The 27,545-nt window shown below is 41.9% G+C and overlaps 1 protein-coding gene across 1 annotated transcript in view; it reads left to right on the forward strand.

Moving 5' to 3' along the window:
* The first annotated feature begins 1,918 nt into the window (after positions 1–1,918).
* The window catches only part of zgc:110843 (uncharacterized protein LOC541492 homolog), a 30,596-nt gene continuing 4,969 nt past the window's right edge, over positions 1,919–27,545 (forward strand). Inside the window, exons 1-2 of the mRNA XM_041267325.1 lie at positions 1,919–2,220; positions 19,225–19,427. Of these exons, the coding sequence (XP_041123259.1) occupies positions 2,187–2,220; positions 19,225–19,427 (237 nt within the window). The 5' untranslated portion in view covers positions 1,919–2,186. The remainder of the gene's footprint in view (positions 2,221–19,224; positions 19,428–27,545) is intronic.

The following is a 27,545-nucleotide window of genomic DNA, read 5'->3' on the forward strand; positions in this document are numbered from 1 at the left end:
CATGCCTCCCCTCTAGTGGGTGCCTTCACAAATTGTGTTAGGAAGCAGTCATTTGTCATTTCCACCATTTCTATTTCATCCTTCGCGCTACCCACCGGGTTTTCCCATTTTATTTGGGGGAAGTTGAAATCCCCCATTAGTATGGCTTCTCCTTTGCTACACACATTTCTAATGTCATTGTATAACAGATTATTTTGCTCACCGTCTGAATCTGGCGGTCTATAGCATGCTCCTATTATTATGCCTTTTGAATTTTTGTCTGTTATTCTGACCCATATTGATTCGGTTTTATTTTCTTTGTCCAGGTTTAACACCTGGGCTTCAAGACTGTTTCTTATGTATAGCGCTACCCCTCCTCCTCGTCTGTCCTGCCTGTCTTTCCTATACAGTGTATACCCACAAATATTATATTCGTCCCCATCACTCTCAGATAACCACGTTTCTGTAACACCTATCACATCATAGTTACCTGTTAGTGCAGTAGCTTCAAGTTCTAGAATTTTGTTTCTGATACTTCTAGCATTTAGATAAATACATTTAATGGTTGTCTTACCTGAGTTGTTGTTCTTGTTTTGATGCGGTCTCCCTTCTGTTTTTTTGTTGATTTCTCCCCCCTTCCTTTCTAGTTTAAATGCTTCCGAACCTGCTCGAGGATCTTTTCTCCGAGTAGACTAGTTCCCTTGTTATTTAAATGCAGTCCATCCCGTCTATACAGATAGTCCTCGTTGTAGAAAGTGGTCCAATGATCAAGATAGGTGAAGCCTTCCCGTGTGCACCACGTCTTCAACCATTCGTTTTGATTAATTATTTCCAGCTGTCCATATGGTCCTTTGCAAGGTGCGGGTAGTATACCAGAAAATACCACAGTTTTGGTTTTCTCTTTTAATTTCCTTCCTAGCTCTCTGAATTTGTCTGCTGTGCTGTCGGCTCCTCCCCTCGCCCGTGTCTCAAAACGGCGCTGAATTTGAATCAGCTGCTCCGAGTTTCAGCTTGTTTGTTATCAGAAAAACACACGCGGCTGTGTTTCCCCAATGTCCTCTGTTTTCTGATTAAAGCAATTCAAGATGCAATTTCTCCTTTCTGCTTCGAAACTGCTCTGTACTTTTCCACGCTGTACTTCTCCCACTCGCTGTCGCTTCCACTTCCATTCCAGTCAATGCCTTAGGTAACTCAGTGGAGCCATGGGGACTGGAACTGTTCTGGTGACAGTCTGTGTCTGAGGTGACACAGACTGTCACCAGAACTGGCTAAGTGCGAACGCCGTGCTCTCACTCACTAGCGCTGTAGCAAAGGGTACCTAACAGTGTGCACCGTATGCCCAGCTCAGCAATACCTACCCAATGGGCAGGCATTTCTCATACGTAATGTTGTGGTGGTCATATTCTCTTTCAGGGAACCAGGATTATGGTAAGTAACCTAACGTTCATAATAATAGTTCTATAAAAATAATTTTATTGCTAATGGATTGTGGAGCCTGAGAATGAGCAGGGATAGCAGTGCCCAGTACCTGCAGCACTTGGATTCACTACAACACACTCACTCAATGGAAACTATTACACTATGTAACACAATTTTTGTTCCTGGGTAGCAAGTGTTATTTCCTAATTACTTATGCCTCAAAAGTATAAAAAAATTGTACACCACTGTCACGTGACCAAACAGTACTGTATATAAGATTTGCGATTGTTAATTCTGTGCAGTTTTTTTTTTTTTTTCTACAGCTGCGTCATTGTGACCTTTCACTTCTACTGTCTGACCTGCTCTACCACACTGTTCTCTGATTGGATACATACATGTACAATAAATAAATACAGAACTACTTTGGGTGAGGTATGGCATTTGTTTTAATGAGAGATATGCTGCAGACTTGCAGATATAATCACTGCAGTCCCACTAACAACAAACAACACATTTTAAACTATGACACAATACAAACGTTACAATAAATTACATTAACAATATATAAATACTTTTAAAATCAATTAAGTGCCGCACAACGTTATCTTTTCCAGACCTGCAGAATGACCGACTTTTGCCTCACAATTACCCTAAAAACTCCGCCCCTCACTACCTGTCGTCGAAGGACAGAGTTCAGTTTCGATTGAAGACGAAACAGGCAGTTGCTGGGCTTGTTGCTGAAATAGAGTTTGAGAACTTGAACTGAACCGTCCTGTATAGCTCTCAAGATGTCATCGTCATACTCAGGGCTCCATATGAAAGGTAAGGTGAAGAAACGATTGTATACAAATTGTAACGGTTCTGAATTTACTAGACTGTGCAAACGAAACGAGCAGATGGTAGACACGAGACTATTGAATACATGGCTAATTTTATATATATGAGAGAGAGAGAGAGAATAAGTGAAGGTAGTTTGAGAGGGTAGTTTCGTTCATCATTAATAATAATAATAATAATAATAATAATAATAATAATAATAATAATAATAATAATAATAATAATGCTTTGAACACGCTCGTGTTTACCGCATTATACACATCGTGTGGATCTGTGTGGTTCTCTGTGTGGTTGTGCTGTACACGTACTGTGCATCGTTTTCCACCAGCCTATATTTCTTATGTGTGCCAGGCGGTAAATACAGTAATTAATTTTAAACCGAGTACTGTGTAATTGTATTGCAATCTCTAATCCTATGTTAATACAGGCAGTGTAGACTTATTTACTTGCATATAAAGACTCGGTAGTATCATGTGACTTCACAGTTCAGCTGGTCACCTTTGCATTGCAAGTGTAATGACATATTTAGTTTACGATTTTGACAATTTCTGTTAAAATGAACGTAAATAATTTAAACTAATCAAATGTTAACAATGTCAGCAAAATGACTTTAAACTGCCTGCAACTTTTTTTTTTTTTTTTTTTTAAATATCATTAATTGAAGGTCGTTAGCGGGATGTAGGTTGCATTTATTTCTGTGGAATCAAGCAATAAACAAACACGATAGTTAAAGAATCCCTGAATGGTAAATGTCTAATGTTGGGGAAAGCATATGATGTAGGAATAGTAAATCTTCCTGAACAAAATGTGAAGTTTTTTTTTTTTTTTTTAATGTATTCCTGATTTAATAAATGGGGCGGGGCAGCATTGGGGCTGGTAGATGGCATAACCACACACAAAGACATAAGCCCGAAATACGCTCCTTAAGGGTTGCCAGATCTCTGTGAGGAAAAAAAAAACCCACGGGACTTGAAAAAGAAGCCCAAAAGAAGCCCAACCTCCTCTGTGCGTCATTTCCGGTCACATGAACATTAAATTGCCTATATATCACGTTATTTAACGTGTCTATGGCTTAAAAATATTACTGGGCTCGTTGTGGAGTGTAGGGTGCGCCCTATAGCCTGGAGATCGCAGGTTTGAATACAGGCTATGTCACTGCCAACCGTGACTGGGGGTTCCTAGGGGGAGCGCACAATTGTCCCAGCGCTGCCTGGGTAGGAAGGTTTTAGGTTGGCAGGTCACCAGTGACCCCTGTGGCTGATAGGGTGCCTGTGCTTCTGCAGTTGAACCCCCAGATCTGTGTTGTCCTCCGGCACTGTAGGTCTGGTGGCCTCACTGTGGATCCGCAGTCTGAAAAATTACATACAAAATTGGAGAGAAAAACAGAGGTAAAAAATTGGCGACGACAATTTAAAACAAAATAAAATAAAAAAAATTACTGGGCAATATGTGACAACCTTCATAAAAAATGGTATACTGAAAGTAAAATAATGTAGCATAATGTCAGCAATAGTAAAAACATAATACTTTGACCTGGGCATACTTGCAGTATACTGCTTTTAATAAGTATCCCTGCAGCTTGGACATCCTCCTCAGGCATCATTTTGGTAAATGTCTGATTTGAAGTCATGTCATGTCATTACTAGGTATAAAGTCTTTACAGCATATTCCCAGTCATCTGAATCCACAGCGGATAGACAAGATATTTCCAAGAGTTTATTGGGTCAGTCGGTTTCTGAGTTTTCATTTCACCACATTCAGCATAGAAAATGCACGCTCCACATCTGCATTGCTCACTGGCATCGAGAGAAGTGTTAGTGTAGATTTATAGTAAGTATATTCATATTTATAAATGTTTACAGTTGCAGCTATTTTCTACATTTTAATGTAACAACACTTAGTTAGTTGGTTAAAGGTAACTAAACCTTCGTCCCAATAAGCTTTCAGCTCTACAAGTCAACCACAACCTTGCATGCCGCAGCAGCAACCTTTCTATTATTATCCACTCTGTTGATTCACCAAATTGTTGTTAAATTACCTGCACCAATAAGCACTGAGTGATGTCACTTCTGACTCAGCGATCCAGAGCACTGATGAATTTAACAACGCACCAGGGTCGATTGCAGTGTACCAGTGACTTAATCTGCATCAAGTGGACTAAAAAGCGGTCTAGCAAATCCTGCAGATCTCTACTAAGTTAGTCCTGATTGCAACGTACCAAACAGCAAGCGGTTTAGCTAGTCTGCACAAGTGGAACAAATTAGCCAAACAAAGAGGACTTACCCATAATAAGCCAATACAAGTGTGGATGGAAATTCACAATTTAAGGTGTAAAGACAAACTCAGACATCTTGTGCATCGTCATTACGAACATTTGATTGAAAACATTGAGGAGATTGAAAGCAGCGGCAAAAAAGTCAGAAATCTGACAGAAAGGAAATACACTAATACATATATATTAATACATATTAATGATAAAAGCTTTTTTATTTGGCTACATTAGGTTATTTGGGGCAAACACATTTATAATAAATATTCATAATCTATATCCATTGGCCTAATTGTATTTGTCTTTTTGTGCACATTCCACACTAGCGGATCATACTTGCATTTTAACTTGCCGGTACCCTATTGCTGCATTGACACTGAACGTTAGTTTACCTACCATAAACCTGGTTCCCTGAAAGAGAAGATGGCCACCAAACATGGTTTTATGGGATATATGCCTTCCTATTGGTAGGTGTCACTGAGCTCTTACTATCAAAGCTGCAGATAGTCCCCCCCTTCCCCCAATGACCTCTTCGGTCCCGCCTACCGAGGGAATAAAACTGTCAAGCAGGGAAAGATCGACCTCTTTTCGCTGCTTTGAAAGGGTCTGTCCCAGAGTCCGTGTCCCGTGGCAGACAAAGAACTGGTCAGAATGACGCAACGCTCCTCGTCCTATCGACGTAGCGTCTCAATGCCCAAACAGGGCAGAGGAAATTCAACTTCCTATCCTCCTCCGAAGTAAACAGTGGTGGATGAAAGGACTCCAGTTCCACAGACTTATTTCCACCTTGGGGAGGAAAGCAGGGTTTGCACACAATGACACTCTGCTACCATCATACACATGCAGGAGCTACGCACAGACAACGCCTGCAGCTCCTAACCCACTTTGCGGAGGTGATAGCCAAGAGGAAGGCTGTCTTCATAGACGGATACTCAATGGAGTATATAGGCTCAAATGGGGCCTGCATGAGAGCCTCCAGTACAAACTCAAGGCTCCATTCAGGGAGAGTAGCCCTCCTAGGAGGGTGCAACCGCCAAGCGCCTCGGGGAAACCGGATAGCCAGAAAATGCACGTCCGGGGACACTGAGTCAATGGGGGCATGGCAAGCAGAAATATCCACTAGGTAAACCTTCAATGTAGAGGGTGATCTACCAGCCTCAAGCAGATCTTGCAGAAACTGCAAGATGACAGACATGGGACAAGAAATTGGGTCATGACCGTTAGTCCGGCACCAATCCTGGAAATATTTCCCCTATAGGCATACAGCGACCTAGTAGAATGTGCCCTAGCATTCTGTAGAGTACCCACTCCCATGTCTGATAGCCCTAAGGCTGACCAGCTGTCCATTTCAGTGGCCAGACCCACAGCTGGAGCCTGCCTAGCTCCGGGTGCCAAAGCGTGCCTCTCGTCTGACTGAGGAGATCAAGGCGAAGCGGGACCTCCAAGGAGGGGCCGTTCAATAGCTGACACAGGGTCGAGAACCAGATTCTCCTGGTCCACCTGGGGGCCACTAGGAGAACTGACGCCTTCTCTGACCGGACCTTTGAGTAAGGCCGGGAGTAATGGCAGAGGCGGGAACGCATAAAGGAGTGCTCTGGGCTAGGGCATTGACAATGAGTGGACCGCCAAAGGGTGGAGGGAGTACTACAGTGGGCAATGTGTCGTCTCTGCTGAGGTGAAGAGATCGACCTGCGCCTTCCTGAACTGTTCCCAAATGCGCTCCACCACCTGAGGGTGGAGCTGCCACTCCGACGGGTGCGGACCCACATCCAGGACATGCGTCACCCGAAGGTACAGCAAGTTCCTTTGGGCACAAGTCAAAAGCCTGAAGGCGAGGTGATACAACCCCGGGGACCGAAGGCCACCTTGGTGGTTGACATACATACTAATGTGTTGTCTGCGCGGAACAACACATGCTTGTTGCTCACCGCAGGTGGGAAGCACTGGAGAGCAAGGAGAACTGCCTGCAGCTCCAGCATATTGATATGCAGGGACGTCCAGTGGCCCGACCAGGACCCGCTGACTCCTCTGCCTTCTCAGAATGCACCCCAACCTAAGTTGGAGGCGTCCGTCATCAATACTGCTCCCGTTCGGAACCCTTGGCTCAGGTGAGAGGTCGTCCTCCACCAGCGCAGGGCCGCCGAGCACGCAAGACACACTGTCTGCCACGCTTGGGATGCAAATGAAACGCATTGAGTCACGTTTGCAGCGGGGACATGTGCAGTATGCCCAGCTCGATGGCGGATATCGCTGCAGCAGTCAGACCCAGTAGTTTCAGGCACCCTCGGTCCATGTCGAAACAGGGAGGGGTGGTGCTGGAGAGCTGCTACTTTGTCATTCGACAGGTTTGCCTGCATTGTAGTGGAGTCCAGCTGGAGCCCCACATACATTGTGCGCTGCACAGGCGTCAGCCGTCTCTTGGCATCGTTGATGGTGAGGCCCAGGCTCACCAGATGCTCTGTCACAAGTGCTGTGTGGGCCACCGCTCCCTCTCGTGACTGGGAACAGATCAACCAGTCGTCGAGGTAGTTCATCACTCTGACCCCTTGCAGCTGCAAGGGGGCCAGGATAGCATCTACGCACCTTGAGAACGTACGGGGAGCCAGGGAGAGGCCAAACGGCAGCACAGAAAACTCGTAAATGCTGTCTTGAAAGGCGAAACGGAGGTATTTCCTGTGCTCTGGATGAATGGCGCACTTGCACAGCAAGGCTGCTACTTCGGTCTGGACCACCGAGGCCTGGAGCGGATCCGTCACGAACGCGACTGGTGACAGGTGACTGGTGAGCACTTGGGTCTGAAAAGCCAAGCAGATGCTGCAAGTGCCTTGTAGGGCTGAAGTGGTGTGTTCAGTGCCTAAACACCGAGCACACAGGGTATGCCTGTCTTCCTGCGGGATGTCAGTCCCACAGACCTCGTAGGCATGAAACCCAGCCCTGCCCGTCATTGCTGGGTCGCACAGTGTGCTTAGGGTGCCCACAGCGGAAGTGCGTAACACGTGGAGCTTGTGCACTACTTGCACCGATTATTGCAGGCACCAAGTACCGTATGAACCAGGTGCACATCGCTTGCACCAAGCACGAACGGACCGTGTACTGAGTGCACAACGTGCACCGCCGGTATAGTGCGCACTGTGTGCACCTAGTACTGTGCAGCGCCAGGCACCACGTGCACCAAGTACCGTGTAATGTCGCCGCACTGCCTATATCGGGTACCGTGTGTCAATGAGCACCGTGGTACCGAAGTAGCATGGGCCGAGCATGCGCTGTGGTATTAAAAACAAAAAACACGGGGGCAGCTATGCAACGGTGCCAACCCTAACCACTTGGTCACACACCTGGGCAGCGCGTAGCGTACCACAGGGGGACACAAGGGCCAAAGCCACAGCGGGCGATTGACAGTGAAGTAACTTTAAAAAAAATGATGGTGATTAAGTAGATTCAAGAAAATGCACAGAGTCCTTTTCTTCAATCAGTTGCCAGGTTTATTGAAATATGCAGGGAGTCTGGTCCCGGGTACAGGACAAACAGAATACTCATCATTACAATGTTTGCATGACATTAAATACCCTTCTGTACAGATGGTCCACCTCCCCTTTCTCTGACACTTAACCAGTTGTAAAGGTAATTTAATTTATTGTGTGAGTGTGTGTGTCTGTGTGTGTAGTCTGGTGTGACAACCTCTGAACTCAGTGCATTCTTCACACTCCTGGAGAAAAAAGGTCCATACATCTGCCTTTTGTTCTTGGGACCCCCTTTGATCCTAGTGGCATTATTTTTTTTTTTTTTCAAGTCTTTAGAGCCTGTCCCCTTGTAGTCCACAGCATTGTTATCTCGTTAGCTTGCAGTCAATGTTGGGCAAGAGCTTGTAGACGCAATGTCTCTAGCAATGGTTAGCAGTACATGCAATTTGAACCAAACAATCTGCTATCTGCAATATAAGTCTCTTTTCAGAAAAGAACACCAGTATAGCTCTGCCAGTCCACATGCGTAGCAAACTCATAATCAATTCTCGATCCATGTTTTCCAAGAGAAAATACAGCAAAATACACAATGCAATAATACAGTACAGTATAGATAGGGGAGAGCACAATGTCTGTTTGATTGTAAGGCCCAAAGCATGTGGTGGTGGGCCAGCGCAGTCGTCAAGAGATTTCACAACTCAGCAACAGGACTGGCCATGGTGAGGAATATACGGCTGGTTCGGGCTGTAAGCAGCCGCGCTGCAGCTAGTCCTCTGCGTTACTGTCCCAAGTAAAAAAAATAAAAAAGTCAAAGACACACACTCACTCCTTTAAAATCAATACTGCACAGGTAGTCGACTCACAGACAAGTAAAGACAGCAGCCTGCAATGCAAGCGAGCAGGTGCTGGAGGCAGTATAAGAAAGAGGAAAAAAGGGCTATGATTTAGGAGCTACTGATTTCGTGAAAGTGGCAAGCCAGCTTTCAGCCCAAAGTGCAGGGGAACTAGCAGCAAGCTCAACACAGCACTTTTTAAGTCAAATAAAATTTAAAATAAAAAGGGCTCAATGCAACACAGATGGTCTTACCATACCAACTTGAGAATTGAAAAGAGGTCGATCCTTCCCTGCATGACGGTTTTATTCTCTCGGTAAGCGGGACCGAGGAGGTCATCGAGGGAAGGGGGCCTGGGAGACAGTCAACATGGTTTTAGGAAAGGGAGATCGTGCCTAACTAACTTGCTTGATTTTTATGAGGATGCAACATCCATAATGGATAATTGCAAAGCATATGACATGGTTTATTTAGATTTCCAGAAAGCTTTTGACAAAGTCCCGCACAAAAGATTAATTCTCAAACTGAACGCAGTTGGGATTCAAGGAAACACATGTACATGGATTAGGGAGTGGTTAACATGTAGAAAACAGAAAGTACTGATTAGAGGAAAAACCTCAGAATGGAGTGTGGTAACCAGCGGTGTACCACAGGGATCAGTATTAGGTCCTCTGCTATTCCTAATCTACATTAATGATTTAGATTCTGGTATAGTAAGCAAACTTGTTAAATTTGCAGACGATACAAAAGTAGGAGGAGTGGCAAACACTGTTGCAGCAGCAAAGGTCATTCAAAATGATCTAGACAAGATTCAGAACTGGGCAGACACATGGCAAATGACATTTAATAGAGAAAAGTGTAAGGTACTGCACGCAGGAAATAAAAATGTACATTATAAATATCATATGGGAGATATTGAAATTGGAGAAGGAATCTATGAAAAAGACCTAGGAGTTTTTGTTGACTCAGAAATGTCTTCATCTAGACAATGTGGGGAAGCTATAAAAAAGGCTAACAAGATGCTCGGATACATTGTGAAAAGTGTTGAATTTAAATCAAGGGAAGTAATGTTAAAACTGTACAATGCACTAGTAAGACCTCATCTTGAATATTGTGTTCAGTTCTGGTCACCTCGCTATAAAAAAGATATTGCTGCTCTAGAAAGAGTGCAAAGAAGAGCGACCAGAATTATTCCGGGCTTAAAAGGCATGTCATATGCAGACAGGCTTGAACAAAGAAGACTACGTGGCGACCTAATTCAAGCATTCAAAATTCTAAAAGGTATTGACAGTGTCGACCCAAGGGACTTTTTCAGCCTGAAAAAAGAAACAAGGACCAGGGGTCACAAATGGAGTTTAGAAAAAGGGGCATTCAGAACAGAAAATAGGAGACACTTTTTTACACAGAGAATTGTGAGGGTCTGGAATCAACTCCCCAGTAATGTTGTTGAAGCTGACACCCTGGGATCCTTCAAGAAGCTGCTTGATGAGATTTTGGGATCAATAAGCTACTAACAACCAAACGAGCAAGATGGGCCGAATGGCCTCCTCTCGTTTGTAAACTTTCTTATGTTCTTATGTTCTATTGGCAGCTTTGATAGTAAGAGCGCAGTGACACCTACCAATAAGCAGGCGTATATCCCTGTGAAAAGGTGGTGGGTAATTCACTGACACACGGGATACAGACAGGTATAATTGAAACACCACACAGGTGCCCAGTTTTATTTCTTTACTGACTCTAGTCAATGATTTGTTTTAGCCCGCAGAGGGCGCTGTTGTCCATGGCCTGACTATCAACAATGATAGACAGGACTATGGAAATACCAATCCTGGTACTTAGGCTAGTTGCGGGCGCACCCGCAGGTGCTCAAATAATAAATGGAAAAACAAAAAGGAAAATTAAAACACTAATAAAACTACAAACAAAAGGTGCTGCACTTCGCTGCTTTACCCCAGTCGTCACTACCCGCACGGGTCATCCCCCGCTACCTCTATGACTCTCGTTTCTCCCGGGTTGGTTTCTCCCGGCTGTTCGCAGTCCCGGAACAGCGCTTCCTTACACACAGCGCATCTAAAAGGGCAGACCTGTTTGTTGTTTATATAGTACTACATGTGATGTTTCAGTTGGTTAAATTGAATACATCAAATGTGCGTTTTTTATTATTATTTGAATATGGGAGTATCTTATTGTGCAGCACTTTATTACAGTTTTTACAACATTTTTATAAATAAAATAAGATTATTTTGTTCTTCAACCATAATAAATAAGGAAAAAGGTGTTGCATATTTAACCTATAGGCTACATTCTCAGTCAGTCGGGAGAGTTGACATGTATGTTAATATTGTGTATCAACGACACAAGCTAATGATACAATGTACACAGTGGAATTGTCAATTTTATATAATACTTTAAAATACTGCATATAATTCTGTATTCTGTTACACTTTAGTGATGCCTTTCACTTGAGACACTGGGTGACGCGGGTCTACAGTACCTTGCACTGAGCATGAAGCTCTTCATGTCACTCGGCATCTGCAAGCAAACATTACTGAACAAAGTGCTTTAAAAGGCTTCACTTTTCATTTCAGTAATTGTCAGGTGTCATTTCAGAGAATAATTGAGCTGTCTTTGTTTTAAAATGAGCTGTATAAACGTAGAACGAGCAAGCATACTAAGTTAGTCTTATACTTCATAATACTAAGTTAGTCCACCTGAACAGGATTCTCTCACGTCCGATTTGGTACACTGCAATCAGGATTTTGTCTGATTTAGCAGATGATGCACCTGTGGTGATTCTCTTCTGGTGCGCTGCAATCGGGATTAACAAGTGTACTAACTTTAGTCCAAGCAAGTGAACTAAACCTGCTCACTCCACTAGTTAGACACATCAAATGGACTACCTTTGGTATGCTGCAGTCAACCCCCTATGTCTTACAGAGAAAACAAAAACCTGGTAGATAATGTGTTTTGCTTTTGTATACAAGAATGATATTGAATTGAACAGACTTTTTCAGTGTTAACCATTTTCAGCATAAGCGACCAAGCAAGAAAAGAAGCCCAAAATATAGTAAAAAGCAGCAAGGTAAAATTGTAAGCGACTCCATGGGAATAGAAGCTCAATTCTGGGTTTTAAAGCGATACTGGCAACCCTGCACACTCCTTGCAAGAGCCCCCCCCCCCCCCCCCCCCCCCCCCCCCGAATCATGTGACATGTCAGCGTACGAGTCACATGACGATTAGTTTCCGTGATGCAAAGAGAGAATTGGGTAAAACATCTCAGCATTTTACTTACTGAAAGTTACGTTTGCGTTTTTATTGGCATTTATTCATATTATATATATATATATATATTTTTATATCAATATTTTTTGTATCATAAATGGTTGTATTTTATTTGATTCCTCTTCACGGGAGGTTTTGCAGTAAATGTAAAATACATAAAATCTTGTTTAATTACTGTACAAAAAAAAAATGTATTTACCACAAGCTCTAGTATACATTGTGTCTGTGTGTGTATATATATAACAATTATTAGAGATTGAATAGTGGAATTATATTTCATATTATATGGCTGGTTTAAGTTCTGTCATAAATACCTTTTGAAAAGTAAGACAAATAAAGTATAACAGCTTAAATGATCACAACTGGAATGCAAACGTCATATTAAAAGTGTAACTTTTAAAATAAAAAAATGCTTCTAACAATAAGAGAAGTATAGTGTGGTAATAATTTCTACAAATATTTGTGAGTAGTCATGTTGATGCTTATAGTCTTGTAATACTTATGTATGGATCACAATTAGGGAGTTGTCATGATTATATACACATACAGTTGCAGACAAAAGTATTGACACCCTTAACTAAATAGATCATTTAAGACCCTTTTTTATTTTTATTATTGACTTGTTCTCAAATGTGGTTAACATTAAGGTTGAGTATAAGCCTTTGTGTTAGATGCCTTTGTACAATTATTTCATGCACTGCTATGCCAGATGTTTCTTTAAATCCTTGGCTGTTAATGATGGATTTTTGCGAGCTCTCGACAATTCAACTGTGTAACAGTTAAGCTTTGTAGTTGTTTATATTCAAGGTACTTGTCTTCGCAATTACATACAGCATTATGAATTGTGTTTACTATGTACAGTCAACCTTGGCTAGCTCGACTGGTGGATAACTCAACACCTTCGCTTTGGCACCAGCGAATCTACAGGTACAGGCGTCTTGTGATTCTGCCTCTATAGAGAGTGCTGCTCTGTGCTCCTCATGAACTTTACAGTTTTTAACTCATCGTATAATTGAATACTAAAATCAGTGAAGCACAATCATCCTGCATTATTTAGAAGTATAAATAATCCGTTTTCAGTTTTCTGTATGGGAAAATATCCTCTTTGAAGGCGGACAGATCTATGGTTTATTTTTTAATTTTTTTTATTTTTCTTTTGATCCCAGAATTGTTACCTCTGTTTTATCCAAATTTAACATAAGGAAATTATTAGCCATCCATAACTTTATGTCAGCAAGGCAGCTTATCACATTTTTTTGTACAAAAGTATCACAAAGCACTGTACATAGCAGAAAAAAGAACATTAACAGTGTACACATAATAATACAAAAGCAGCAATTTTAACCCTTTGCGTTTTCCCATTCCAGTCCGACGTAATCAAAAAGACGTCAAGTACAGGTTTGGATTCAAATGCACACCCCGGGTCACACAGTTGGACCTATGAAAATGAAAATTAATTATTTATTTATTTTTCTCAGACACACTGATCGAAAATTGGTTACAACATATCGCAAAGATTTTCTCAAAGCTTTTAAAGTCCGAAAACCTTTCTTGGAATTCCATTCTCAAGGTGGAGATTTTGCTGCTGTATTTTGTGATTGAGTCATGGGGCTATGCCGTTTCTGCTTGCCGCGATTTTAATGTTGGAAAGTGTGCAGTATAATTCTCTGAAAGTTGTGTTTTCCACAGCTGAAACTTAATCTCAAAAGCATGAATGCTGTCATAAACATCTGTGACCAATTTATTGTGCCCCTGCATTTTGGTGTTAAGACAGTTGAAATGTTCTGTAATATCGACCATGAAAGCAAAATCCTGCATCCATTCATCACCTTGCAATTCAGGAATAGCCCTTTCTGCTTCATGAACAACTATATTTCACCATGCAATTCATACGTTTCAAAACCGCTCCCTGGCTTATCCAACGAACCTCCCTGTGATATGGCAGTCCACTGGGGTTCTGGGCGTCTTCAAGAAGGCAGTCGAAGTGCCTGTGGTTCAGGCCCCTGGCTCTAATGAAATTAACAGTCTTTGTAACCACGTTCAGCACATCTCCCATTTTCAACATTTTACTACACAGTGCTTCCTGGTGTAAAATGCAAAACTGATGGTCGGGATTGACGGCACGTCATTTTTCCTTTAACTTTGTGGCAACTCCAGGTCTCTTACCCACCATACATGTTGCTCCGTCTGTAGCCGAACATTTGACCAGTCTACACCTAATTTGTCCAGGGCACCCACCGAACTGGTGAGTATATTTTCAGCTGTTGTGGTGTCTTTCATGGGAACCACCTCTACAAACTCCTCTGTAACGTGCATGTTTTGATCAACACCACGAATGAAAACCGCAAGCTGCGCCATGTCAGTTGCATCCGTGCTTTCATCAGTGGCAACTGAAAATGCATCTAATAACTTCACTTTGTCTGTTAGTTGCTCATTAAGATTCTCCGATATATCACTGACCTTCTCAGTGACAGTGTTTATGGACAGGCTAATGTTAGCAAAGGCCTGTCACTTTTCTGGACATGTTAAATCTGCACTGATAAGCATACACCTCTTGATCATGTCCCCATCCGAAAAAGGTTTCGAAGACCGAGCAAGTTCATGTGCAATCATATAGCTAGCTTTAACTGATGCTAGCTAGCTTAACACCTCACTAACTTGATGGGCTTTTGTGAAGAGGGACTGCTGCTTTTTCAACGATTTCTATAATTTGTCATCACGCATCTTCCTGGAGTATTTGTTGTATTTCTCAGGATGATTGGATTCATAATGCCTCTGAACGTTGTACTCTTTGGAGACAGCTATTTGCTGTGCGCAGATCAAGCATGTTGGCTTTCCATAAACCTCCACAAAGAAATATGAATTCCTCCATTTCCTTGGACCACTCTACCCTCCTTAGCGGCTTTCCTTTTCTTTGATAACATAATTAGGGTATAAAAATTATATCACACTTCAAAAAACAAAACACAAAACAAATAAATCAGATGTTGTACAGGTAAGGAGCTTGCTAGCATGTGCAAATTTGATAAAAATCCGAATGCGCGGGCTCTGGGCTATTTGTTTCCTGTCTCATTTAAAGAAAATAAAATAAAAAATTACAATTTAAATCAAAAGGCTCACTGCCTTTCATGACAAGTTAAGATAGTAGCATTGCGATCAGATAGAATTATGCCTAGTGCATCAAGTTCACAGATGATGAGGCTCGGAAAAGAGAGTTAATTTATTTTTTGCGGCAGGAGGCGCTAAATCCCCGTTTCAATTTCGTTAAGTCGTAAAAATTAATACACGTGACGGGCCGGAGGAAGGTGTTTGGGGGGCTGGGTCCAGCCCGCGGGCCGTATATTTGACACCCCTGCTTTACTGGATCCTCAGCTAATGCACTTTGCACTGTTACAGTACTATGTCATTGTAGATATAACTTGTTGCATCCTATTTCATATTGTATTCTAGTAGTATTATTTGCACTTCCTGTAAACTATACTGTACTTCAATATTAATTTTGCATTGTAACTTAAAGGCTAAAATTATAAAATAAATAATACAAAGTGTTGTCAGTCCAAATACAATAATATGATTCTATTACTGTTAACCCTAACTCCAAGCCCTCTGCCTTTATTCTGCCTCCTCATTTTGTTTTGGCCACCAGCTGCCTGGTGTGTACAGCATAATGTACTTGATAAAGACATGAGCCCTTACCCAGGACACAGTCTGCTGTACAGACCTCTATATGATCTAGACAAGATTCAGAACTGGGGGGCAGACACATGGCAAATGACATTTAATAGAGAAAAGTGTAAGGTACTGCACACAGGAAATAAAAATGTACATTATAAATATCATATGTGAGATACTGAAATCGGAGAAGGAATCTATGAAAAAGACCTAGGAGTTTATGTTGACTCAGAAATGTCTTCATCTAGACAATGTGGGGAAGCTATAAAAAAGGCTAACAAGATGCTCGGATACATTGTGAAAAGTGTTGAATTTAAATCAAGGGAAGTAATGTTAAAACTGTACAATGCACTAGTAAGACCTCATCTTGAATATTGTGTGCAGTTCTGGTCACATCGCTATAAAAAAGATATTGCTGCTCTAGAAAGAGTGCAAAGAAGAGCGACCAGAATTATTCTGGGCTTAAAAGGCATGTCATATGCAGACAGGCTAAAAGAATTGAATCTGTTCAGTCTTGAACAAAGAAGACTACGTGGTGACCTAATTCAAGCATTCAGAATTCTAAAAAGTATTGACAGTGTCGACCCAAGGAACTTTTTCAGCCTGAAAAAAGAAACAAGGACCAGGGGTCACAAATGGAGATTAGACAAAGAGGCATTCAGAACAGAAAATAGGAGGCACTTTTTTACACAGAGAATTGTGAGGGTCTGGAATCAACTCCCCAGTAATGTTGTTGAAGCTAACACCTTGGGATCCTTCAAGAAGCTGCTTGATGAGATTCTGGGATCAATAAGCTACTAACAACCAAACGAGCAAGATGGGCCGAATGGCCTCCTCTCGTTTATAAACTTTATGTTCTTATGAGCCCTTACCCAGGACACAGTCTGCTGCACAGGCCTCTATATAAGGCATTGTGACAGAAATACAATTAAACTTGGTTGTAAGTCTCCTTCCCGACCTGTGAGGGCGCTAAGCGAGGACAGAGTTGTTTTTGTACTGGCTGGCTTGACAGTTCTTTCCCCTGGTCGGGACGTTGGTCAGTCTGAAAAAAGGCGAGAGTGTATTGACCTGGAAGGGAAACAATGTAGCAGCTGCAGATTGTAAAGGCAGCTGCACTTGTTTACCAAGGGGTCATGCATGACAGCATATAAGGGGGTGGAGAATCGTAATCTGTTCCTTCGTTTGTTATTAATAAGTGACCTGGAAAGACCTGTATTTGTGTGGTGAATAATCGTGAGTGTTTGTTTTGTTCTGTCTATTGTTGTTTGTAATCACTAGATGGCTAACACATTCTGGAGCTGTCGCCAGAGTCCAGCACAAACCCGGGACAGCACTTCACTTGTATCACTGTAAACTGTATTGTACCACAATCGCTAACACTATGTAACACAATTTTTGTTCCTGGGTAGTAAGTGTTACTTCCTAATTGCTTATGCCTCAAAAGTACAGAAAATGGCTATTCCCCACAAACTTTGCTTTTGTGTACCTATTTCCAATGAGAAAGCGGTCTTTTCATTCACATAAAGTCAGAAAAAAACATATGAATCCAAATTAACATGTATTTATACTAAAGTAATACAAAAATGACTACAAAAGATTTAGAAGCGAGTAGTTTTTCAAGATTTACGATTATACTGTAAATCACTTTCACAAATCAGCCCCCAAATGTAGTCTCCCATCATGTTCTCGTTATACTGTCCTTGGTAGCGGCGTTCAAAGTCCAGTATATCCTGGTGGAAGCGCTCGCCTTGCTCCTCCGAGTACGCTCCCATGTTCTCCTTGAATTTATCAAGATGAGCATCAAGGATATGGACTTTGAGGGACATCCTACAGCCCATTGTGCCGTAGTTCTTCACCAGAGTCTCAACCAGCTCCACATAGTTTTCGGCTTTGTGATTGCCCAGGAAGCCCTGAACCACTGCAACAAGGCTGTTCCAAGCCGCTTTCTCCTTACTAGTGAGCTTCTTGGGGAATTCATTGCACTCCAGGATCTTCTTTATCTGTGGTCCGAAGACGACACCGGCTTTGACCTTTGCCTCAGACAGCTTAGGAAAGAAGTCTTGAAGGTACTTGAAGGCTGCTGACTCCTTATCTAGAGCTCTGACAAATTGTTTCATAAGGCCCAATTTGAGGTGCAGTGGTGGCATCAGCGCCTTCTGGGGGTCCACCAGTGGCTCCCACTTGACGTTGTTCCTCCCCATAGAGAAATCGGTCCGCTGTGGCCAGTCCCGCCTGTGGTAGTGCGCCTTGGTGTCCCTGCTGTCCCAAAGGCAAAGATAGCAGGGAAACGGTAAAACCGCCTTGGAGACCCATCAGGAATGCCACCATTTCAGCCTCTTGATGCCATCTCAGGGAAAAATGCAATTATGTATCCACTTAGGCAGCTGGAACTAAACTGAACTGGTGGGCTTAAGGCCCCTGTATTTATATTACTATTTATATTTCTAGAAAGTTCTAGAAGTTACTCCAAGTTTACTCAGCACTGAATCTATCTGGAATGTTCTGGAAAATAGGTAAATTTCAAAATATCACTGTCCTGGTCACAAAAGCAAAGTCTGTGGGGAATAATAGCCATTTTCTATACTTTTGAGGCATAAGCAATTAGGAAATAACACTTACTACCCAGGAACCAAAAAAAAAACCTGCACCCCCACACAATTAACCACTTTGTACTTTGATTGTGGGTAAATGTTTAGGAACATTAGTCTAAACTGTGTTGCACAACCCCAGTGTTTATAGTACTTTACCTTGGCTGTATCCCATGTTGTCCGGATCCTGATAGTTTAGATGTGTTTTTAGTCACTAATCCTAAACACATCATAAATGCCTGGAGAAAGTGTGCTAGAGCACCAGCGTTGTACACAAGGGAGTGTAATCTGGATAAAGAAACTGAAATGAATAACAAGTCCAGACCATGTGGCTAATATTGCATCACTCGTCACCATTGCTGGGTGCTGCCTGTAACTCTGGGATCAGTTTCCCAGGTATCCCACCACTGAGCACAATCCATGAAAATAGAGGTGCATCACCGTAATAGATCGGAGATCAAATTTACATTCTTCACTATTTAAAAAAGCAACATTTTAGCCAGACAGCCTTCACTAGGCTGATACACAATACAATTTGAAACCCCAAATCCTTGATCTAGGTATGAATTGTCACTGTAATGTACACGAGATGAAGCCAAATGCCATTACAGCCCAGGCACAGCCTGGAGCTTTCAGAACTGCTCTGAACTATCACTGGAGAACCAAGTCACTGGTGGGAAGCCATTTTATAAGTGCAACAACACACTTTAGGGTGTTCAAATTGTCCAGAGTGGTGCTGATGTGGTGACATTTCTGCACAGGCTGGAACACTTGTTAGCCAATGAGATTTCTCTCTCTGTTTTCCATTTTATAATGTACTCCTATACTGTTTACGGTTTCCCATTTCAAACTCGTGTTTGAGAATGCATTTCCTTTCATTCCAGCCCACTTCACCACAGTGATTCCAGCAACTCTCGCAGCTGCCCTGGGAAGCTACTTGTTTTACCGATACATCTGCTGTAAGACGTCCACAAAGAGCTGGGTGAACTTGGATATCAAGAAAGACAGTGTGAAAGTGGTTGACAGCTTTGACATTGAGGACATTGGCTCGAAGGCTGTGTACTGCAGGTGCTGGAGGTCTAAGAAGGTATGTGAACGTTTCTTGTCTTCCTTTCTCACAGTTTTCATAGTGAACATGGCTCCCTGCAATCGTAGGGTACGTTAAGGTTGTAAGTGTTGCAGACTCCTCGTGAAGAATACAAGTCTACAACATTAACACCAAAGCTGAGTGCTGCTGGGTACGCAAAGTAATGATTTCATACAAATCGACACCTAACCATCTTTCCTGTATTTCTACTGGGATAATGGTGTGAAGACACCAGGGAGGGTCCTTTTTTTAATTAATTATTTTGCATTTATATAGCACTTTATACAAAAGTATTGCAAAGCACTGCACAGTACATAGCAGAAAAAAAGAACAAACCACAGTACCTTTCTATAGCATGTCACACATACAACTGCCATGATCAGACCATTTAAATAACATATTTAAATAACAGTATATACATAATAATAAAAGCAGCAATCTTAAAGTTACATTAAAACCCACTAAGATAAGAAAGCCATTTTATAAAAGTGCGTTTTTAGTCTTGACTTAAACTGTAACGGTTCCAGCTTCCCTGACAAACGAAGGCAGAGCATTCCATAAATTCGGAGCTCTACAAGAAAAAGCCCTACCTCCCATGTTGCTTTTGTTGACCCGAGGCATAACCAGTAACCTCGTAACCTGTGATCTCAGAGTGCAGTTTGGAAAATACAGGGTCATAACTTCTGCAAATAACTAAGTGCTAATCCATTCAGGGCCTTGTAGGTTAACAGCAAAATGTTAAAATCAATTCAATACTGCACAGGGAACCAGTGTAATATGTTCACTTTTCCTGGTTTTAGTCAGACTTCTAGCAGTGGTATTCTGAACAAGCTGCAAGTGGGATACCACATGTTTTGGGACATTCCAGAAAAAAAAGCGCATTACAATAATCAATTCTAGATGAAACAAAGGCATGCATTAGTCTCTTGGTATAAGATATGGAAATAATTGGTTTAAGTTTGCCTATATTTTTCAAATGGTAAAAAGATACTTTAGTAACTTACCTAATGTGAGTCTCAAATGATAGGTCAGGATAAAAGAAGACCCCCCAAACTCTTAATTTCTAGTTTAAGTTTTGATGAGACACTGCAAGGGCCGAGCTCATGTAATCCCACATTTCCTTTTAGTTGGTTCTGTGATCACTTGCATAACCTCTGTTTTATCTGAATTCAATATTAAAAAATTCTGTGACATCCAATGCTTGAAGTTTGTAAGGCAAGTAGCTAATAACACCCAGGCAGAAGAAATTACTGGCTTTAGGGACAAATATAGCTTGGTGTCATCAGCATTGCAATGGAAGTTCACTCCGTGTCTGTGGATAATGTCACCTAACAGTATCATGTACACCACCCTCTCGATATATCGCGGTTGTCAGAGTCCAATATAAATCCGCTATATAGAGGCTTGTAGCTAGGGAGATGACATCACTGCCTTGTGACGTTTGCTAGTGCATTGCTGCCACACATGAACACCTCGTTGGCTAAAATAAAAAACACTTCAGCAAGTAGATATTTAATTTGCTTTGTGTTATTGTGCAATACATGTGTATATGATAACAGTATGATAGTAATGCTTTGTTTTTAATTGTTTTGTATATTGTTGTTTGTGGTGTGCAGTACGAAATAAAATGAACAGTAATTCTAAGTGTCTATGTATATTGCAGCTAAGGCATTCGCAGTTAGACAGTAAAAATGGGGAGCCAACTCCAGGACCGCGATATATTCGAATCTGCAGTATAGCGAGGGGCGATAACCAGGGGTGGGTGTATAATGAAAACAACAAGGAACCTAGAATGGAGCCCTGTGGAACACCACAGACAACTTCCAATAATGCTGATTTTACCTCCTCAATAGAGATGAACTGAAGCCCATCAGAAAGATGAGATTTAAACCAGGATATGACAAGGCCAGACAGTCCTACTGTGCTTTCAAGATGATTCAGTAGGATGGAATGGTCAAAGTATCAAAGGCAGCACTTGGCTCTAGAAGAATTAAAACTGATGGAAAGCCAGAGTCAGAGGTTATCAGCAGATCATCCACAACTCTGACAAAGGGCCATCTCGGTGCTATGTGAATTATGAAAACCAGACAAACTTCTCGAATGTACCAAATTAAGAGTTAGAAATGTTTGTAATTGAATTGCAACAACTCTCTCTAGAACCTTATCTGAGAATGGTACGTTGGAGATTGGCCTATAGTTATCGAGGACTTTAGGGTCCAAATTGTGTTTCTTAAGCACAGGCTTTACTGCAGCTGCCTCAAATTGGGATCGTCTCGATATTAGGGGCTTTGTCTCGCGTCCCAATCAAGGTACTGTTGGGATGCCATTTGTCCCAATTTTTAGAGTAAACGTAAAATGTGAATTTTTTATTTTCTCGTTAGGAAATTTTGTATATGTGGCTGCTGTATTGTTTCACAGTTTTGGGCATGTTGGAGTTGTTTGCATTGCATCTAAGCAGCTGTCCAATCACGTTAACCTGCAATCATAAGATGCGGTATTCATCATGGCGACAGATGCTGTTGATGAGCCTGTCGCTAAAAAGCTAAAAAGACAGCAGGTACCAAATGCAGTGGGGGGAAAAAAAAAAAACTGGATTCAATCATATGACTGTTACAAAGGCATTTTGTAAATTGTTAAAAAAGAGCTCAGCATCACACAGTGGCGAGTTGGATGTGAAGCATCACACCGGTGGGATACAGCATTATTATTATTATTATTATTATTATTATTATTATTATTAATTATGACTGAATTGAAGCTTGCGCGAGTAATCGAAGCTCAAAAGTAAAAATGAATTTCTGCATGCGCTGTCAGGAATTCTATGTTATGTCAGACGCACTGATAGGCTGATTAAAACACTGTTGTCATCTGAACAGTAAACAAGGAAGTTAACCGCTTTGTTTTTTTTAATTTTTTTAATTATATTTCATCGTTTTTGTTTTTGCCTAAGTGCAGTGCACACGGAAGAAGGAATAATAAAAAAGCCTATCTACAGAATAAATATATGTAGTTTGCGTCACTTGCGTTTGCAGCAGTTCATTTAAACAACGTTTCAATCCTAGAACCTACTGTCCCGATTTTTCACTCTTACTATCTGGTCATCCTAGGTCCGACATCTGACTGGAAAGGGAAAATTGTATTGTCGGACCTGGTCTGATATAGGACCACAAAGAGTTAAATATGGCCCACTGCAGCACTTAAATCTAAAAGAATAGATACACAGTTAGTCTGCGCTTAACAGAACATCATTCCCCACTAATGAGCGCAGTCTCTGTACTGTGCACAGAGGGGAAACCACACTGAAACTTTTCAAGCACTTTGTTACCCTCAAGAAATGAATTGAGCTGGTTTGCTACTACTTTTTCTAGAACCTTAGCTAGACATGGCAGGTTTAAATTGGGTCTATAGTTGTTTGAAGCAGCAGGGTCTAAGTGTGGTTTCTTAAGCAGAGGTTTAACCACAGCCATTTTAAAGTCAGAGGGACCTAGACCGCATTCACACTACTGTGCTGGCCCAGGCCGACCTCAGGGGCCACCCCGGGGCTGCCGCATTTTTAGGTCTGCAACCCCGTTCACATTTGTGGTGTAAGGCACCTTTGCGAATTCACATGTGTGACTGAAAAGCAGGCTAAAATGTGGCGAATTGTGTGGGTTTCTTTTTTTTTTTTTTTTAATTTTATGCAATGATAGCCTGCACTCAGAATGGAGGAGTAACCGGCGACAAAAATAAACTATTTAATATTCATTCCATTTACAATAAACATGTTTCTTCTCAGTTATACATATGTTTAACCTGAATGAATACCGTCTTTGTTTACAAGCACGATCATTAAACTTTCTATTGTTTACTTGTTATTATTGTCATTGTCAATATTATTCTCTAATCCCTAACCATTACCAGTAAAAACTGAACATTAGCATTACCCCTTCTCTTGGAAAATTACCGAACCTTTGTCCCATATGTATAGCTACGGCATCTGCATTAGAAGCACCCTGATCTAAATACAGCAATACACCGTCATATATCAAATACACTTTGCTCAACAAATGCATGGCATATAATAAACCACTGTTCTATCGCCAGTAGAGAAACATTAACAATAATAATCATAGTAACAGGCATTGAAATATTATAGAAATTATTGCACTTTCAAATTCTAAGCAAGTTACAAGCTTACCAGCGCCATTAATCAGTAAAACAAACAAACTTACCATAGTTTTTTTTCAACTTCAAATATTACAAATAGTTCCCTGTTGTAAAAAAAATATATAATTTCACGGGGCGTGAGCTAGGGGGTAGGGACAGGGCAGAAGAAGCAGAAGGGAGCGGTAAGTAGGACAGAGTGCCGGCTAGAAAGGACCGGACCTAGGATAGAAGAACAGGCGAGGCCCACTCTAGTAGCAGACCAGCAAAGCTGGACATGGAAGCTAGGATAGAAGGTAGTCACTGACTGAGGGCGGTGACGCCGACACGAGCCCAGGAGTGAAGGACCCAGCAACTGAAGACAGGATACAAAAAGTGGTCACTGACTAAGGGCGGCGATGCAGACACGACCCAGGGCCGAAGGACCTAGCAACCGAAAACACATGAGGGTTATGACTCGGGGAGCCGTCCCTCAGAGGAAAACGGTCCCGGAAGACCGGGACACAAAAGGAGATAGAAAGGGAGAGGTACCCAGTGTCTGAGACTTCTGTAAAGGGGTGCTTGTTAGAACCCCAATTGGCCGAGACTTCACACTGCCTGGGACCCGAGATAAGAACAAGGCATAGAGGTTAGTATGGGACACGAGCATGAGTAGCCACGTCCCGAACTGAGACAGAGTATAGAACAGAGCCTTGAGTGAGGCAAGATAAGCGCAGGAGCTACAAAAGAAGAGTGTGGCCGGGGGTCCGCTCTGACTCACATAGTGAGAACCCCCCTGAAGGTCAAGGGAGGCTGAAGCCTGCCCTGAGGTCGGGGAACTGAGATCACTTGCCCCCCGAAAGGAGGGACCCCCAGCTCCTCACCAAATCTCCCACACCGTGAGACAAACAAAAGACAGCACATGCCAGCGCATAACAAACAAAAGAGTAGAAGGACAGACGGGACAAACAGGAGGATGGTTAGTAATTTAGTGGGGATAGACGTTAGTAATTTAGTGGGCTATGACTACCACAGTGTGTAACAATTTTTTTTTTTTTTTTTTGTTCCTGGGTAGTAAGTGTTATTTCCTAATTGCTTATTCCTCAAAAGTATAGAAAATGGCAATTTTTCCCCACAAACTTTGCTTTTGTGACCAGGACAGTGATATTTTGAAATTTACCTATTTTCCAGAACATTCCAGATAGATTCAGTGCCGAGTAAACTTCTAGAACTTTCCAGTAATATAAATAGTAGTATAAATACAGGGGCCTTAAGCCCACCAGTTCAGTTTAGTTCCAGCTGCCTGAGTGGATACATATCTGCATTTTTTCTGAGATGGCATCAAGAGGCTGAAATGGTGGCATTCCTGATGGGTCTCCAAGGCGGTTTTACCAAGTTTCCCTGCTATCTTTGCCTTTGGGACAGCAGGGACACCAAGCACTACCACAGGCGGGACTGGCCACAGCGGACCGATTTCTCTGTGGGGAGGAACAACATCAAGTGGGAGCCACTGGTGGACCCCCAGAAGGCGCTGATGCCACCACTGCACCTCAAATTGGGCCTTATGAAACAATTTGTCAGAGCTCTAGATAAGGAGTCAGCAGCCTTCAAGTACCTTCAAGACTTCTTTCCTAAGCTGTCTGAGGCAAAGGTCAAAGCCGGTGTCTTCGTCGGACCACAGATAAAGAAGATCCTGGAGTGCAATGAATTCCCCAAGAAGCTCACTAGTAAGGAGAAAGCGGCTTGGAACAGCTTTGTCGCAGTAGTTCGGGGCTTCCTGGGCAATCACAAGGCCGAAAACTATGTGGAGCTGGTTGAGACTCTGGTGAAGAACTACGGCACAATGGGCTGTAGGATGTCCCTCAAAGTCCATATCCTTGATGCTCATCTTGATAAATTCAAGGAGAACATGGGAGCGTACTCGGAGGAGCAAGGCGAGCGCTTCCACCAGGATATACTGGACTTTGAACGCCGCTACCAAGGACAGTATAACGAGAACATAATGGGAGACTACATTTGGGGGCTGATTCGTGAAAGTGATTTACAGTATAATCGTAAATCTCGAAAAACTACTCGCTTCTAAATCTTTTTTAGCCATTTTTGTATTACTTTAGTATAAATACATGTTAATTTGGATTCATATGTTGTTTTTTTCTGACTTTATGTGAACGAAAAGACCGTTTTCTCATTGGAAATAGGTATATTTCAAAATATCACTGTCCTGGTCACAAAAGCAAAGTTTGTGGGGAATAAGAGCCATTTTCTGTATTTTTGAGGCATAAGCAATTAGGAAATAACACTTACTACCCAGGAACAAAAAAATTGTGTTACATAGTGCTATGTGTATACCTGCTGCTCAGTGGAGAGGAAAAAACCCTAGAAGCTGATAAGGGGAAAACCTCCAGTGGCCCCAGCAGACAGGTAGCCCCCACTCCGGGCATTTTTAGAAGGAGCAGCAACTATATCATAAGAACATAAGAAAGTTTACAAACGAGAGGAGGCCATTCAGCCCATCTTGCTCGTTTGGTTGTTAGTAGCTTATTGATCCCAGAATCTCATCAAGCAGCTTCTTGAAGGATCCCAGGGTGTCAGCTTCAACAACATTACTGGGGAGTTGATTCCAGACCCTCACAATTCTCTGTGTAAAAAAGTGCCTCCTATTTTCTGTTCTGAATGCCCCTTTGTCTAATCTCCATTTGTGACCCCTGGTCCTTGTTTCTTTTTTTCAGGTCAAAAAAGTCCCTTGGGTCGACATTGTCAATACCTTTTAGAATTTTGAATGCTTGAATTAGGTCACCACGTAGTCTTCTTTGTTCAAGACTGAACAGATTCAATTCTTTTAGCCTGTCTGCATATGACAGGCCTTTTAAACCCGGAATAATTCTGGTCGCTCTTCTTTGCACTCTTTCTAGAGCAGCAATATCTTTTTTATAGCGAGGTGACCAGAACTGAACACAATATTCAAGATGAGGTCTTACTAGTGCATTGTACAGTTTTAGCATTACTTCCCTTGATTTAAATTCAACACTTTTCACAATGTATCCGAGCATCTCATTGGCCTTTTTTATAGCTTCCCCACTTTGTCTAGATGAAGACATTTCTGAGTCAACAAAAACTACTAGGTCTTTCATAGATTCCTTTTCCAATTTCAGTATATCCCATATGATATTTATAATGTAAATTTTTATTTCCTGCATGCAGCACCTTACACTTTTCTCTATTAAATGTCATTTGCCATGTGTCTGCCCAGTTCTGAATCTTGTCTAGATCATTTTGAATGACCTTTGTTGCTGCAACAGTGTTTGCCACTCCTCCTATTTTTGTGTCGTCTGCAAATTTAACAAGTTTGCTTACTATACCAGAATCTAAATCATTAATGTAGATTAGGAATAGCAGAGGACCTAATACTGATCCCTGTGGTACACCACTGGTTACCACACTCCATTCTGAGGTTTTTCCTCTGATCAGTACTTTCTGTTTTCTACATGTTAACCACTCCCTAATCCATGTGCATGTGTTTCCTTGAATCCCAACTGCGTTCAGTTTGAGAATTAATCTTTTGTGCGGGACTTTGTCAAAAGCTTTCTGGAAATCTAAATAAACCATGTCATATGCTTTGCAATTATCCATTATGGATGTTGCATCCTCAAAAAAATCAAGCAAGTTAGTTAGACACGATCTCCCTTTCCTAAAACCATGTTGACCATATAGGTAATTTTCCATTTTGGATCTTTATAGTTTCTATAAGTTTGCATATAATAGAAGTCAGGCTTACTGGTCTGTAGTTACCTGGTTCAGTTTTGTTTCCCTTTTTGTGGATCGGTATTACGTTTGCAATTTTCCAGTCTGTCGGTACCACCCCTGTGTCAAGAGACTGCTGCATGATCTTGGTTAGCGGTTTGGAAATTACTTCTTTCATTTCTTTGAGTACTACTGGGAGGATCTCATCCGGCCCAGGGGATTTGTTTATTTTAAGAGCTCCTAGTCCCTTTAACA

The sequence above is a fragment of the Polyodon spathula genome, chromosome 12 (assembly GCF_017654505.1).
Source record: "Polyodon spathula isolate WHYD16114869_AA chromosome 12, ASM1765450v1, whole genome shotgun sequence".
NCBI lineage: Eukaryota > Metazoa > Chordata > Actinopteri > Acipenseriformes > Polyodontidae > Polyodon > Polyodon spathula.